Source organism: Phyllobates terribilis, unplaced genomic scaffold, assembly GCF_046119375.1.
Source record: "Phyllobates terribilis strain yellow unplaced genomic scaffold, ASM4611937v1 Scaffold_5__5_contigs__length_657084704, whole genome shotgun sequence".
Classification (NCBI taxonomy): Eukaryota; Metazoa; Chordata; class Amphibia; order Anura; family Dendrobatidae; genus Phyllobates; species Phyllobates terribilis.
In genome coordinates, this window is record NW_027362765.1 from 255,162,527 (window position 1) to 255,176,929 (window position 14,403).

The 14,403-nt window shown below is 48.1% G+C and overlaps 1 protein-coding gene across 1 annotated transcript in view; it reads right to left on the reverse strand.

Annotated features, from left to right (window-relative positions):
• LOC141271536 (polycystin-1-like) overlaps positions 1 to 14,403 on the reverse strand; it is a 238,287-nt gene that overhangs the window by 108,578 nt on the left and 115,306 nt on the right. Inside the window, exons 9-10 of the mRNA XM_073681591.1 lie at positions 10,584 to 10,696; positions 10,286 to 10,433 (exon numbers count right to left, since the gene is read on the reverse strand). Of these exons, the coding sequence (XP_073537692.1) occupies positions 10,286 to 10,433; positions 10,584 to 10,696 (261 nt within the window). The remainder of the gene's footprint in view (positions 1 to 10,285; positions 10,434 to 10,583; positions 10,697 to 14,403) is intronic.

Here is a 14,403-nt window from a genome sequence, read left to right on the forward strand (position 1 = left end):
AATGCCCTAACAGCGACAGTAGCTCCCTCAGGGGCACCTTGCGCAACTTCCTGATCCTATCGACCTCCTGCTTAAGCAAACTCAATTTATCATCCGGTAACCGACACTCCATTCTTTCGGTATCAATTACAATGCCCAAAAAACTTAAAATGGTGCCAGGTCCTTCTGTTTTTTCTTCTGCTAACGGCACGCCAAAATGCTCCGCTACCCACACCATAGTACCTAACAAATTCCTACACAACAACGATTGCGGGGGGCCTATAAACAAGAAGTCATCCAAATAATGAATGACCGACTTAACAGAATCCAGGTCCTTCACTACCCATTCCAAAAAGGAGCTAAACGTTTCAAACAAAGAACACGAAATCGCACAACCCATTGGCAAACACCTATCCACATAGTACTCCCCTTCCCAAAAACAACCTAACAACGGGATGCTATCCGGGTGAACTGGCAACAACCTAAAGGCTGACTCGATATCAGTCTTAGCTAGCAACGAGCCTGGCCCGTATCTCCGTACCCAATGCACTGCCGCATCGAATGATGTATATTCAACCGAACACAACTCCTGCGCAATACCATCATTAACCGAAAGCCCCTTCGGGTACGACAAATGCTGAATTAAACGAAACTTATTCAGCTCTTTCTTGGGCACAACCCCCAAAGGCGAGATAATCACCTTGCTACTAGGCAATTCCTGAAACAGTCCAGCCATCCTGCCCGATTCCACCTCCTTAGCCAACTTCACACTAACCACTTCCGGATGAAGGGAAGCCGACGTCAAATTTTTAACTAAAAAGGGGGCCTCATGATCAGGAGGAGGGATTCTAAACCCTTCCAAAAAAACATCCGCAATGACCTTAGCCTTCAACTGATCCGGATACCTACTTAGAAAGGGGGGCCATCGCGTGAACCCTCACCGGAGTCACCCCTTTGACCGGTACCCACTGTCGGCTTTCCCTTACCCTTCTTAAAGCATTTTGATGCTCCGTGCGAACTTCCGTTACAATGGGAGCACCCATGTTTAAATTTACAGGAGGTCCCAAACTTGCATTGGCCGTCATTAAATTGCCAGCAAGTTCCCGCTTCCTTTTTTTGTGCTGTGTGCCCCTTGACTACTTCCCCCGTGTCCTGCTGACTGATTCCCACTACTGTTGCTCCCGTGAAAGGACTGCCCATACCTCACTGGGGCCATAACCTTCAACCACAACCCAATGTCCTTTTGATCCCATCTGATCTCCGGGCGGACAGCTTTCCTCTGCCTAAATTGCTCATCATATCGTAACCACGCCTGACCCCCATAAGTACGATGAGCCTCCCCAATAGAATCAAGGTAGCAAAATAAACCTGAGCAATTATCCGGAGCTTTTTCCCCAATAACGCTAGCCAATATTGCAAAAGCCTGTAACCAATTAACAAACGTCTGAGGAATCAACCTCCACCTACGCTTCTCTTCTTCCTCTTTTTTACTATCGTCCTTTTTACTCTTATCCAGATTAAACTTTTTCAGCGGAAGAAGGGAAAAAATTTCAACATAGTCATCCCGCCAAACTTTTTCCTTTCTTCTTTTTTTTTTTTTTAAGTGTGCCCCCAACGGCCCCTCAAAGCACACATATACCTCCCCTTTTGCCCTATCATCCATCTTTACGGTATCCGCTTTGTCCTTCTCTGCCTGTACGCAAACCGATGCCCCAGAAGGTGTCCCGGCTGCATTCACCGCCGACCTGGCCGACTCGCTCCCCACCTGCGACAACACCGGTTGACTAGGTACCCACGCCGCCGCAGGTAACAAACCTCCTTGATTAACTCCACCACCGTCTATTCTAGCCAAAATTTACGACATGCTAAACAAAATGTCCCTAAGACCCACTACATCTGACCCACGACCTCCCCTAGTATTTTCCCCGCTGGGCCCAGCCAACTGCCTATCACCTCCCCCATCCACTAATGACCCAGTGGGCGACAAACAATACATGGACGCATACTCACCAAGCTGCGCAGGTGCTGTGTATTCGCTTTGATCCTTGCCACACTCCGATTCGCCAGACTCCTGCTGCTGCTCAAGGCCCGCGCCCCTGGCCTCCTCGTCACCAGGGGGGACCTGAGCACGAGCCGATGTCCCCGTCAATCGTCTCCCGCCGGTCCCGGCTCCGGTCCTCCCCGCCATCCGCGGCACTCCTCGAATTCCAGACCCGGACTCCCTAGCCCGATCCGTGGTGGTCCATGGATGACTGCCAGGTAGCCCTGTGCTGCTGCCCGCCGCTCCACTGGCATGAATTTGCTGACTCGAGCCAGGCAGCAGGTCCCCGAATTGCTGCAGCCTGCCCGTGCACCTGGGCTGCTGTCTCCTTCTGCTGATGTCCCTGGCAGGCACCCCGACTGGTACATCGCCAGGTGTGCCTGCCGTGCTGGTGGTCCCTCTGGTCCGCTCATCCGCTCTGGGGCTCCGATTCCTGGTGGGCAAGCGGTGCCGTGCATCAACGCCGGCTCCTGCAGCGGGGGGCGTGTCCAGGCGCCCTCCGCTCGCTTCCTGAGCACCCCTGTCACATGACTCCGGTTCCGGAAGTGACGTTTGACGCACTTCCGGTAAAGCCCCGCCCACCGGAAGGTGACGCTGCTGCAGCGCGAGCCTTGCTTCCAGCGCAGCCCAGGCTCTAGTATTGCGGCGCTCCGCCGTAGCAGGCCGCACTACAGCCGAGCGGGACGCCTTGGTCGCGGACTGCGACCCGATGCTGGAGGAGCCCGCAGGCCGGCTGGGCGGATTCCTGCCGCGGCGGGCGCGCCGGCGGGGGTTTCCGCCGGCCCGCTCACCGGACGCAGGGTCCCCTGAGGGGCTCCGCAGCCTGCGCCTGCTGCCCGTGCTAACCATCTCCGGGGAGAGCCTCTCGGGGGGCCCCGTCCTCCTGCCGCTTCTTCCAGATCCCGACGGGGGTTCTTCTGCCCAGGCGTTCCCCAGCAATCCCGACAGCTGGGACTCGAGCCACCCCCCCACGCCTGGATCTAGCAGCCTCCCTCAGATTGGTGATCAGGGAATCAACGGTCTCCATAGTCCTGGTAAGTGTACCAAACAATGGGAAAGTGGCAGTTTTTTTTTTTTTTTTTTTTAAGTTCAGCAACTTTCCCCGCTGACTTCCTTCCTGGACTGACCGTTTTTCCGCACTTTTCCTTATTATATCTCCCCCCCCCCCCCTTTCCCAATGCCCGCCCCTCCAGGCTTATAACCAATCCCGATATTGGGATTAAAATTACACCCTCCTGGCACATCCCGGTCATGTGGGGCTTCCTTCTAGTTACACTTGCTTCCAGCCCCCTTCTTGATCAATGGTTAAGAACGTCAAGAGGTCCAGGTATAACAGTCAGACTTAATATAGATACTAAAATGTGACCGTATTATAGCTGTTTCTTATGTCAACCACAAATCCATTTCGTCCATCACACAGGAAAACTTCCACTGCGGAAGAATGCGAGTCCATGGCTACCTTAGTAAGAGAAACGAACCTAGGAGATTATGCTGAAAAAAAGATGCTTCTAGTAGTTGTTTAAAGATCTAGGGTGCCACTCATTATTAGCGAGGGTAGTGCTGTGTCCTGTAAAAGGCAATGTACTGTAGTTGGTGACCAGCTGGATCAGGGGGCAGCATCGTAGCTAGCTAGAAATGGGCGTAGAACTAGTTCCATGTATTGTCATGCCCCAAGGATATTGTAAGTACAGGTGTAACTTCAAGTTCATGAAACCCATAACAAAATCAGCGGGGGAAATCTGGAATTGTCAATCTTTGCCCACTCTTCCTTGCAGTAGTGCTCCAAATCATTCAGATTGTGAGGGCATCTCCTGTGTACAGGAAAACCTACAGATTTTCAGCTGAAATCAGTTCTGGACCATTTCAAAACTTGGATGTTCTTCTGGCAAAGACATTCTTTTGTTGATTCGGAGGCATGCTTAGAGTTGTGTCCACTCACTGACAAAGGGATAAAAGTAAACCTTTTATACCAAACTTTTAATACTATAAATTATACAGGCAGTGCACTCAACTATACACACCCTGATGGTTAGTCAGAGAGCAACAAATAGACAGTCATAACACCCCCCCCCCGTCCTCTACATATAGGATGAGGTGCAGAATGCCCCCTCAACAACCCGAGTTCTTTTTCTATATGCTTAGGGTTGTGGTAATGCAAAATGGTGAAATTCCTCTCCATCTTCAGATTTTTAGCAAAGGCCTGAAGGTTGTTTTCGCAAAATTCAATGATATTGGAAACTGTTCATAATTCCCTTCACCTTGACTAAACCCCAGTTTCAGCTGCCAAAAAAAGTCTCAAAACATAATGCTGCCTCCACCATTCTTCATTGTGGGTATGGTGTTCTTTTGGTGTTGCGCAGTGTTGGCTTTGTGCCAAACATACTTTTTGAAATTATGCTTTAATAGCTTAACCTCGGTCTCATCAGACCATAACACGTTTTCCCATATGCTTTTGGCAGACATGATGCAGGCTTTGGCAAACATTACTGGGCTTGGATGTTTTTATTTATAAGAAAAGGCTTCCATCTTGCCACCCTACCCCATAAACAAGACATATGAAAAATACTTGAGATTGTTGTCACATGCAGCACACAACCAGTATTTTCTAGAAATTCCTGCAGCTCCTTTAATGTTGCTGTAAGCCTCTTGGCAGCCTCCCAATTTTCTTTTTGTCTTTTCTTAATTTTTTGAGGGATGTCCAGTTCTAGCTAATGTCACTGTGGTGCCAAATTTAAGCCATTTGTTTATGACCGTTTTCACAGTGTTACTTGGTATATCTAATACCTTGGAATTTTTTTTAACCACTTTCCTAATACCTTTCAACAATGAGATCCATTTGCTGTAAGCTGTTTGCGGACCATGGATTTTGCTGTAAAATGCAACTGAAAATGTCAGGGAAATCCTGCTAAAACAGCAAAACCTTATATGGGATTATTCACATCTATTTTAAATTATGCAGCTGTGTACTGACTATTTAACATGAGTTTAAATGTGATTGGCTAATTCTGAACACAACCACATCCTCAATTATAAGAGGATGTTCACTCTTATGGAACCACATTATTTTAATTTTGTTATTTATATTTACCCCCTCAAAATCCTTCAGTTTGTTTCTCAATGGATTTGTACAGATTATGAGTGACATTAAAGGTAGAAAAAGTTCTAAAATGATTCTTCTATTTATGCAGCCTTGCCAAATACCAGGTTTTTGTCAAGTAAATAAATCATAACAAGAACACCAGAGCCATCAATAATACATATAATATAGCACCAGAACCATAATCTGTAAATAAATAGGCCACTAGAGCCACCATCAGTACATGAATATGGCACCAGAACCACCATCAGCTCATGAATACATCACCAGAACGACCATCAGTACAATAATGAGTCATCAGGACCTCAATCAGTACATGAATACATCACGAGAACCATAGTCAGTAAATAAACACAACACCAGTACACGTATACGTCACCAAAACCACCATCAGTATATGAATACATCACCAAGTTTAGTACAGCAATTCACTGAAAAAAAAGAGAATGGACAGCACCCCCAAAAACATACACTGATCTAATGCTTCTTGGTAAAAATATATAAAACTGAACATGAGGTTCTTAGTTTAACATTCTGATCAGACTGTATGAAGCCCACTGCCACTTCACGGCAATGGGCCGAGAGGCATTAGATCAACGTATGATTTTTTGGAGGTGCGGTCCATGCTCTCTTTTTTTTGCATTAGTACAGCAATCAATTGCAATGTCCGGACCCATATACATGTGTATCTCATGAACCTACAACTCCCAGTATGTCATTAACAATGGTAAGGAGATGCTCAAAGTTATTGTTATCAGTCATTATCAGACTGTGGACCATACAGGAACCATAGCACTGATAAGACGTAGTCAGTATCAACAAGTAAACATTTACATCCAGGTACCCTATAGGTGGCATTCTCTCTGACTGAGTTGTTTCTTTCTTTTCGCCTCCATCTTGTCCAGACGTCATGATGATTTTTGATATCCGCGGCTCTTCTCTCCAGATTCTCCCTTCTCCGGTCTTCTGCAGCAGATCCTATCACAATACCCTTAAAAATAAGGGTTTTATTTAAATGCCCTCTGCATAAAAATATCTGTCCATATTATGACCTAAATAAGCCTCCTATGGTATATGACTTCCACTCTGTTTGCCTTAATGATCTATAACCACCCCACCTTTGGCCATTATCAGCTATAAGCGCCACACCATATGCCCTTATGAACCACAGTCTATACCATAGTTGTCCCCTCTCCACTGTTTTTCCTTACACTATCTATACAGTGGGGAAAATAAGTATTTGATACACTGCCGATTTTTCAAGTTTTCCCACCTACAAAGAATGTAGAAGTCTGTAATTTTTATCATATGTACACTTCAACTGTGAGAGACAGAATCTAAAAAGAAAAAAACAGAAAATCACATTGAATGATTTTAAAATAATTAAATTGCATTTTATTGCATGAAATAAGTATTTGAGCACCTACCAACCCACAAGAATTCTGGCTCTCACAAACCTGTTAGTTTGTCTTTAAGAAACCCTCCTACTCTGCACTCATTACCTGTATTAATTGCACCTGTTTGAACTTGTTCCCTGTATAAAAGACACCTGTCCACACACTCAACTAATCACACTTCAACTTCTTCACCATGGCCTAGACCAAAGAGCTGTCTCAGGACACCAGGGACAAAACTGTAGACCTGCACAAGGCTGGGATGGGCTCCAGGACAATAGGCAAGCAGCTTGGTGAGAAGGCAACAACTGTTGGTACAATTATTAAAGATGGAAGAAACACAAGATGACTGTCAATCTTCCTCGGTTGGGGGCTCCATGCCGGATCTCGCTTTGTGGGGTAAGGATGATTCTAAGAAAGGTCCGGAATCAACCCAGAACTACACGGGAGGACCTGGTCAATAACCTGATTAGAGCTGGGACTACAGTATCAAACATTACCGTAACATACTACTCCGTCATGGATTAAATCCTGCAGGGAACGCAAGGTCCCCCTGCTCACACCAGCACATGTCCAGGTCCGTTTTAAGTTTGCCTCCTCTGGATGATCCAGAGGAGGTATGGGAGAAGGTCATATGGTCAGATGACACCAAAATAGAACTTTTTGGTATCAACTCCACTCGCCGTGTTTGGATGAAGAATAAGGATGAGTACAACCTCAAGAAAACCTTCCCAACCGTGAAGCATGGTGGGGGATACATTATACTTTGGGGATGCTTTTCTGCAAAGGGGACAGGACGACTGCACCGTATTGAAGGGAGGATGGATGGATTCATGTATCGCGAGATTTCGGCCAACAACCTCCTTCCCTCAGTAAGAACATTGAAGATGGGTCGAGGCGGGTCTTCCAGCATGACAATGACCCAAAACACACAGCCTGGGCAGCTAAGGAGTGGCTCCGTAAGAAGCATTTTAAGGTCCTGGAGTGGCCTAGCCAGTCTCAAGACCTGAACCCAATAGAAAATCTTTGGAGGGAGCTGAAACTCAATATTGGCCAGCAACAGCCCTGAAGCCTGAAAGATCTGGAGGAGATCTTATGGAGGAGTGAGCCAAAATCCCTGCTGCAGTGTGTGCAACCTTGGTCAAGAACTACATGAAACATCTGACCTGTGTAATTACAAACAATTGTTTCAATACCAAATATTAAATTCTGTTTTCTTTTGTATCAATACTATTTCATGCAATAAAATGCTAATTAATTATGTAAAAATCATACAATGTGATTTTCTGGATTTTTTTAAGATTCTGTCTATCACAGTTGAAGTGCACCTACGATGAAAATTACAGACCTCTCCATTCTTTGTAGGTGGGAAAACCTGCAAAATCGGCAGTGTATCAAATACTTAGTTTCCCCACTGTATCTCCAAACTTTCCACCCGCAATGCTAACTTCTCTCCATACTGTGTACCCATTTCACGCTGCCTTCCCTCTTTATCCATTCAACACCCCCTTTTTAAAATTATTTCCTCACACTGCTCACTATGTTATGCTTTCCAAACTGTACTTCCTCCTCACACTGTCCCTATAACACGGTATGATGCCGCCCATACAGTATGATATCCACAACAGGCCCCAATATACACTATGATAACCACAACAGCTCCAAATGTATGGTATGGTGTCTACCACAGACCCCTATTCAGTGTAATGTCCTCAACCGCCCCTATACAATATGGTCACCATAGCCCCCAATACAGTATGATGTCTCTACAGCCCCTATATAGTATAGTCACCACACCCCCCAATACATTATGGTCACCACAGCCCCCTTTACAGTATGATGTCTTCACAGCCCACAGTATAATGTCCCCACAGCCCCCTATACTTTATGACGACCCCACAGCCCCAATATACAGTATGATGCCCTCCACAGCCCCGAGTATAATGTCCCCAACAGCCCCCTATACAATATGATGCCTCCCACATATCCTATATAGTATGATGTCCCCAAAGTCCAGGTGAAATGTCCACCACAGCTCCCAGTATAATGTTCCCCACAGTCTCACATATAATATGAGGTCCTCCACAACTCCTCTTGTTATGTACCCACAGCCAGCCCATCTTATGTCACCACAGCCAGCCCCACATATATGCCCAACAACTATCCCCGAATATGTCTCCACAGCCAGCCCTATATATGTCCCCACAGCCAGTCCCTCACATGTCTCCACAGCCAGACCCTCTTGTAATGTTCCCATTCACTGGCAAATTAATATAAGAAAAATGTAAAAAAAGCTTATACTCACCTAATCTAGTCTCCTCATCCAGCGCTGCTCCGTCTCCTCTTCTATCCTGTATAGCAGTGGGTGCTGGATGGCACGATGACGTCACTGCATCACGCAATCCAATGTCCTCTGCGTACGACTATCTCCAACAGTGTGCAGGCCGGAAGTGGCCCGCATTCTGCTGGAGTTCCTAGCAGGGAGCTGATCAAAGCTCCTGTCTCGGGTGGCATCAATTGTATTTGCATCTGACAGACGTGAATACAATTGAGTGCAGGGAAGGAGCGACGGTCGGGGCGCAGGCAGAGAGATGGGGGGAGCACTGCTCACCTGTATACCTGCCCTTGGGCCCTCAGTGTGTTGAATGCTTGCGGGCGGAGGAAGGAGCTGGACGGCAATGTCGCTTTTTTTTCCCCAAAAGTGCGCCCCCCTCGGGGAGGTAGGAGGTAGCACCCTAAGTGGGTGTCTAACCTACCTATCCCTCATCCCCAGCCCTGGTTTCTATTATCAAGTCTAGCATTTTTTTCTTGTAGGTGATTCATATATCTCTAAAGACAAGTAAAGCAATTGTTAATGCTGTTATAATTGATGGAACACTTGTCCATAAACCAGAGCTGATTGTTTTAGCAATGTACTTTTTAATGACTCAACCAGGATTAGAAGAGAATGTTTACTCTTTCCCAGAAACATCATCACTCTTGTGATATTAGATATGTAGTGAGAAGTGTGGGGCGAGTTGTGCAATTCTGATTCCAAATAGTTGTAAGTTGCGAAAATTATCTGGTGACTGATCCCTTTAAAATGTTTGCACTGGGCCCACCAATATGTTAAAGGGAACTTGTCGTGTGAAAAAACGCTGTTAATCTGCAGATATGGGGTTAATCTACAGGTTAATCGCGTTCTGAACCTGCTGGGGTGGCGCTAGCACGGTTTCAGTGGTGCCTGCTGTGTGTCAGTGTCAGGGGCACGGTTGTAGCTGCCGCTCTCTATACACAGAGCGGTGACTGAAACCGAGCTGGCCCCAACCTATGACTGAACGCCAAACGCTGCGGGGGGTATAAAGTTAATTTCCTCACGGCAGCGGGGCTCTAAGTGCCAGAGTCAGGCAGGTTCAGAACATTATCAACTTGCACATATGGGGTTAATCTACAGGTTAATAGCATTCTGAATGTGTTGAGGTAGTGCTGGCGCGGTTTAAGTGGTGCCTGCTGTCAGAGCGGTGACTGAAACCGGGCCGGCCCCACCCTATGACTGGACACCAAATGTTGCTGGGGGGAGTAAAGTTTTCCTCCTGGCAGCGGGGCTCTCAGCACGAGCACCGGGCAGGTTCAGAACGCTATTAATCTGCAGATTAACCCCATATCTGCAGTTTAATAGCTTTTTTTTCATGTGACAGGTTCCCTTTGAATCTGCCTATGCAGTATGCATGTCTATTTATGTATAGCCATCTCTCTCTTTGCAATTCACCAGAATGTTGATATTGAAAAACATACCAGGGGGAAGCAAATGTTGTTCTGGAATGCAAAATGGCCGCAGGACCTGGATTCGAGCCTGGTATTCATGATGAAGAGGTTGGATTCCAAATTCAAGTGACAAAGGAAATCCAGAATGGCTGAACCAAAGACCAGGAAATACCATCACCTGCAACAAATGTGGAATAACAGGGGAGAAAACATATAAATAATATTTATGTTGCATTTTTAAAACATTATGAGCTATGGTGGTAACTCATCATTTAAATATGTAGAAATTTTAGACAAGAAAGTGGTAGGATAGAAGTCAGAGACTTACTTCAATATCACTTTCAAGGTCTTCATGTAAAGAAGATAATGTAACATTCTCTGTGTCAGCTTCATCAAAAACAGGAACACCCACCAGGTAGACAGGGGCGCCAGGGAAGTGGACTAAAAAGAAATATGCATAAAGCAATGTGAGAAACAAATGGACTGTCCAGTTGCAGTGTAAGGGGGAAGACCGGGGTGTAAGTACTTTCAGAGCAAAGGATCCGGAACTGCCGGGGCCGTACCTCTTGTTGCAGGGGGAAGACAGACTGCAAGCAGAGGAGTCATGTGACAGGGAAGCAGGGGGTGTGTCGAGAGAGGGAGCTGGGAGGTCAGGTGACAGGGGAACTCCTGGTGTGACTAGAGGGAGGAAGAGACGAGTACGTTTTGCGTGGGAAAGCGGAGCTGGATCCGGCTCAGCAGAGCAGCGTGAGAGGGTCCAGGCTCCTGGCTCCAGGACTGGGAGCAAGAGCCGAGTGCAGTGGACCGGAGGAGTCAGGCCGACTAGAGAAGAGACGCAGGGTCGGTGGAGCCGGGCACGTGAGGTGCCGTGTTATGGACTAGGGGCTCAGTGGGTAAAACCGGAGACCACCCACTGCCGCCAGAAGACAGAGCATTGTTTGGGCGGGGACGCCTGAAAAATCAACACCGGCATCAGCCGGCATCTGCCTTGTGAGGAGCGAGAGTCAGCTAAGTGAAAAAAACTGTTAATTATAACCGGTTTGACTCCGCTACATCCAGTTAAACTGTGAACTGTCAGTGATAGACTTTTACCTGCTTTTCCCTTGTTTTTCCCCTGATACTCCCTGCGTGGAGATTTACCCTGTTATTATAAACTTCCCCTGTTTATTAACCCCGTATTGGCTGCTCTGTGTTTCTGTGTCGCTGCATCTAAAGTGCCCGTGTTACAGCAGACTCCTATAACCTATAACCAACAGAGTATAGTTTGGCTGAACCCAATGTTTTTAAATTTACTAAACAACAATTATAATACACCAATTACATTTTAGCATACAGAACGAAAATTAAGTTGATCAAACTTCATTATAACCCAGAAAAGGGAACTATGTTAATGTTGACCTCTGGTGTAGGCCTATAATATCTGTGTTCCCGAAGCTTCGACTCATAAATGTTCTATTATAATCTAGAGTCGGTAGGAACTCGTGGACAGTTATTTCCTCTCCTACACTCCCACTCCCCTTTCTAGCCAATCTCACAGTTGCCACACCAAATCGCATAGATGCCCCTCCTCTAATTCTTATGAATTCTTAAATATACCCGACAACAGCTGAAACATCATTTCACTGCCAACTGCTGTAATGTTCTCATTGGAGCCCTGTTGACTTGCTATGTCATCCAGCCGAGTCGGTATGCTGATTGTAAACTTCTTTCACTCTGAAATCAATATTATTTTGCATCTGTTATGCGTGGCTCATAGGCAGATGCCTATTATGCCTAATTGGTAATCCAGCACTGCTTGCCCATGCATGCTCAGCCAAACCAAATGTGCGTGTGACGCGCCCCCTGGGCCATATTCTTTTAGGGGGAATATCCGGAGCCGGATCAGATGGGGGGTTGTAGTCTCCGAGCGGCTGTGACCCGGCCCGTGCCCAGGGCGTCAAGCTCAGTGTTATGTGGCAGTCCTACAGATGTTATTAAGAGTTCTTTTGTGTCGACTACGCCACCCGTTGTGATGCGGTCACTGTGGCCGCCGCTGCAGCAGGGTCCGCTGAGGCTGATGGTGGGTGCGCAGCTTGGTGGGATAACCCCCAACGGGAGGGGTATAGCCTCAGGGGGGACAGGTGCAGAGGATGGGGGTTGTGGTGGTGCAGTGCAGACGGCAATGAAGACAGAGTCGGGTTGTGCAGTTAAGGGTGTTTACTTACTGCAGATGTTGTACTGGTCACTCCAGCTGCGAGTGACCACCCGAGCCGTGCTGCGTCCACCAGGTCCTGGATCCAGCCAACCCCCAAACAAGTCCGGAGCGTGGCCCTGAGCTCTCCTTCTGTCCCGTTCTCTGGCCGTCCCCACCAGTGATCCACCTAAGTCCAGCTCCCTCGGGCCTTCTGTTGGGACACCCTTGGCCTTGGGTTCCCTGACCCTCCGCGTGGTATGCCTTCGGGGTGGATGTGGTGGGTGGCCGTGGCAGACGCTGCCCACGGCCTCCGGTCTCTGGCTGGGGTGTGTTTCTGCCCCCACCAGCTTGGGTTCCGGTACCCTGATGCCGGCTCTTCACCCGTTGTTTTAATTTGGGATCTTGGAGTCCTCTCTTCTGCTTCCCCCTCTGGGTCTCTCTTTCTCTGCTCCACTCTCTCTCTCTCTAGGGCTCTGCTCTGCTCCTCTTCCTGATTCTGACAGACTGACCCTGATTCTAGTTGGTGCCCACCTTATATATCCCTCTATGTGTGAGCTCAGGTGACCAGCACCCAATGAGCTCCTATCTTTACCCAGGCTGCTCCCCCTATCTGCCCCTACACTACTTGGGATGTACCACCCCCCTCCCACTCCAGCCAGGAACAGACTCGGTCGTACCTGCACATTTCTAAGTGGGAGTACCGTCGGTCTGCTCCTCGGAAATGGGATGTGTGTAGTGCATGCAGCCTACCGAGCTCAGATCCACACTCCATCCTTACCCGGGAGTGGAATATCACACCTCTGGGTTGAGGTGCAATACCCCTGTAGCAGCCGAATCCTCAGGGTGCTACATTCCCCCCTGGTAAATCACAGCACGTCCTCGGGCTGTAAGACAAAAACAACACCAAAACATACAAAATTTTCATATAAACATATAAAACATATAAAAACATTATATATATATAAAACTTTTCATATAACATTCTCGTCGTCTCTTGTTTCTGGTTCCTCCTCCGGACACTGTGCAACGTGTGTCCGGGAAAAGTGCGACAGTCTCTTTGAAAAACTGGTTTTCTATAAAACCGGTAGGGGGCGCTTTAGGACGCGCAACTATTTACAGGGGAAGTTGGCCGCTCTCAGTCCTCGGCCAGGTAGAGGGAAGGGAATGGCTGCTCACAGTCCTCAGCCTGTAGGATGAAGGGGTTAACGGGTAAACAGTTCACTGGTCCCAACGGGGACTATTTTAGCAGCAACGGTTCACTGTGCCCCGACGGGCAACTATATACAGTCTCTACCCCCGTTCTTAACGACGGCTCCCTCCTGCTTTTTCTTGGTGATATGGTGTTGCTTCAGACCCGTCCGGGTCCTCTTGCTCCTCCTCCTCGCACCGCAACTCCTCCTCCGTCAAGCGGTGTACGTGGAGGGCGTAAGGTCCTTTGGCACACTTGTGCCGGGTGAAAGTGACCTCGTCTCCTACGTAGAGGTCACGGCCTTTGTGACCTTCCGGCAGGTGGGACTCGACGTCTCTGCGGGTCACAAAAACGTCACCGCGGTTGTTACGGTCCCGAATAAAGCCCCACCCATGCTGCGGGTTGAACTTTATCACCGTCCCGATGGTGCGGGGACAGTGCGCTGCACGGGGGTTCCTCCTAGTCCGGCTCTTCTGCTCCGCGCTCCGGATTTGGGCCTGTTGTTCTCTGACCCGCCTCTCCTCCCGTTCTCTCGCAAACTCTGCTAGCTGCTGACGACAACACTCAGTACGCTCAGCGGCGACTGCCCGAGTTTCTCCGGTGAACCCCATCAAATCTTCTCCCGTGGGGTCCCACACGAATTGGGCTTCTTCTAAAGGAGGCGAGACCCGAGTCACGGGCTTCGGAGCCGGGATCAGGGGCTCACACAAGGGCCCTAGTCTTTGTTGCCGCTCCAGCTCACAAAACTCCTCGGGCCAGATAAAGGGCCGCCCGTCCGGCCATGTG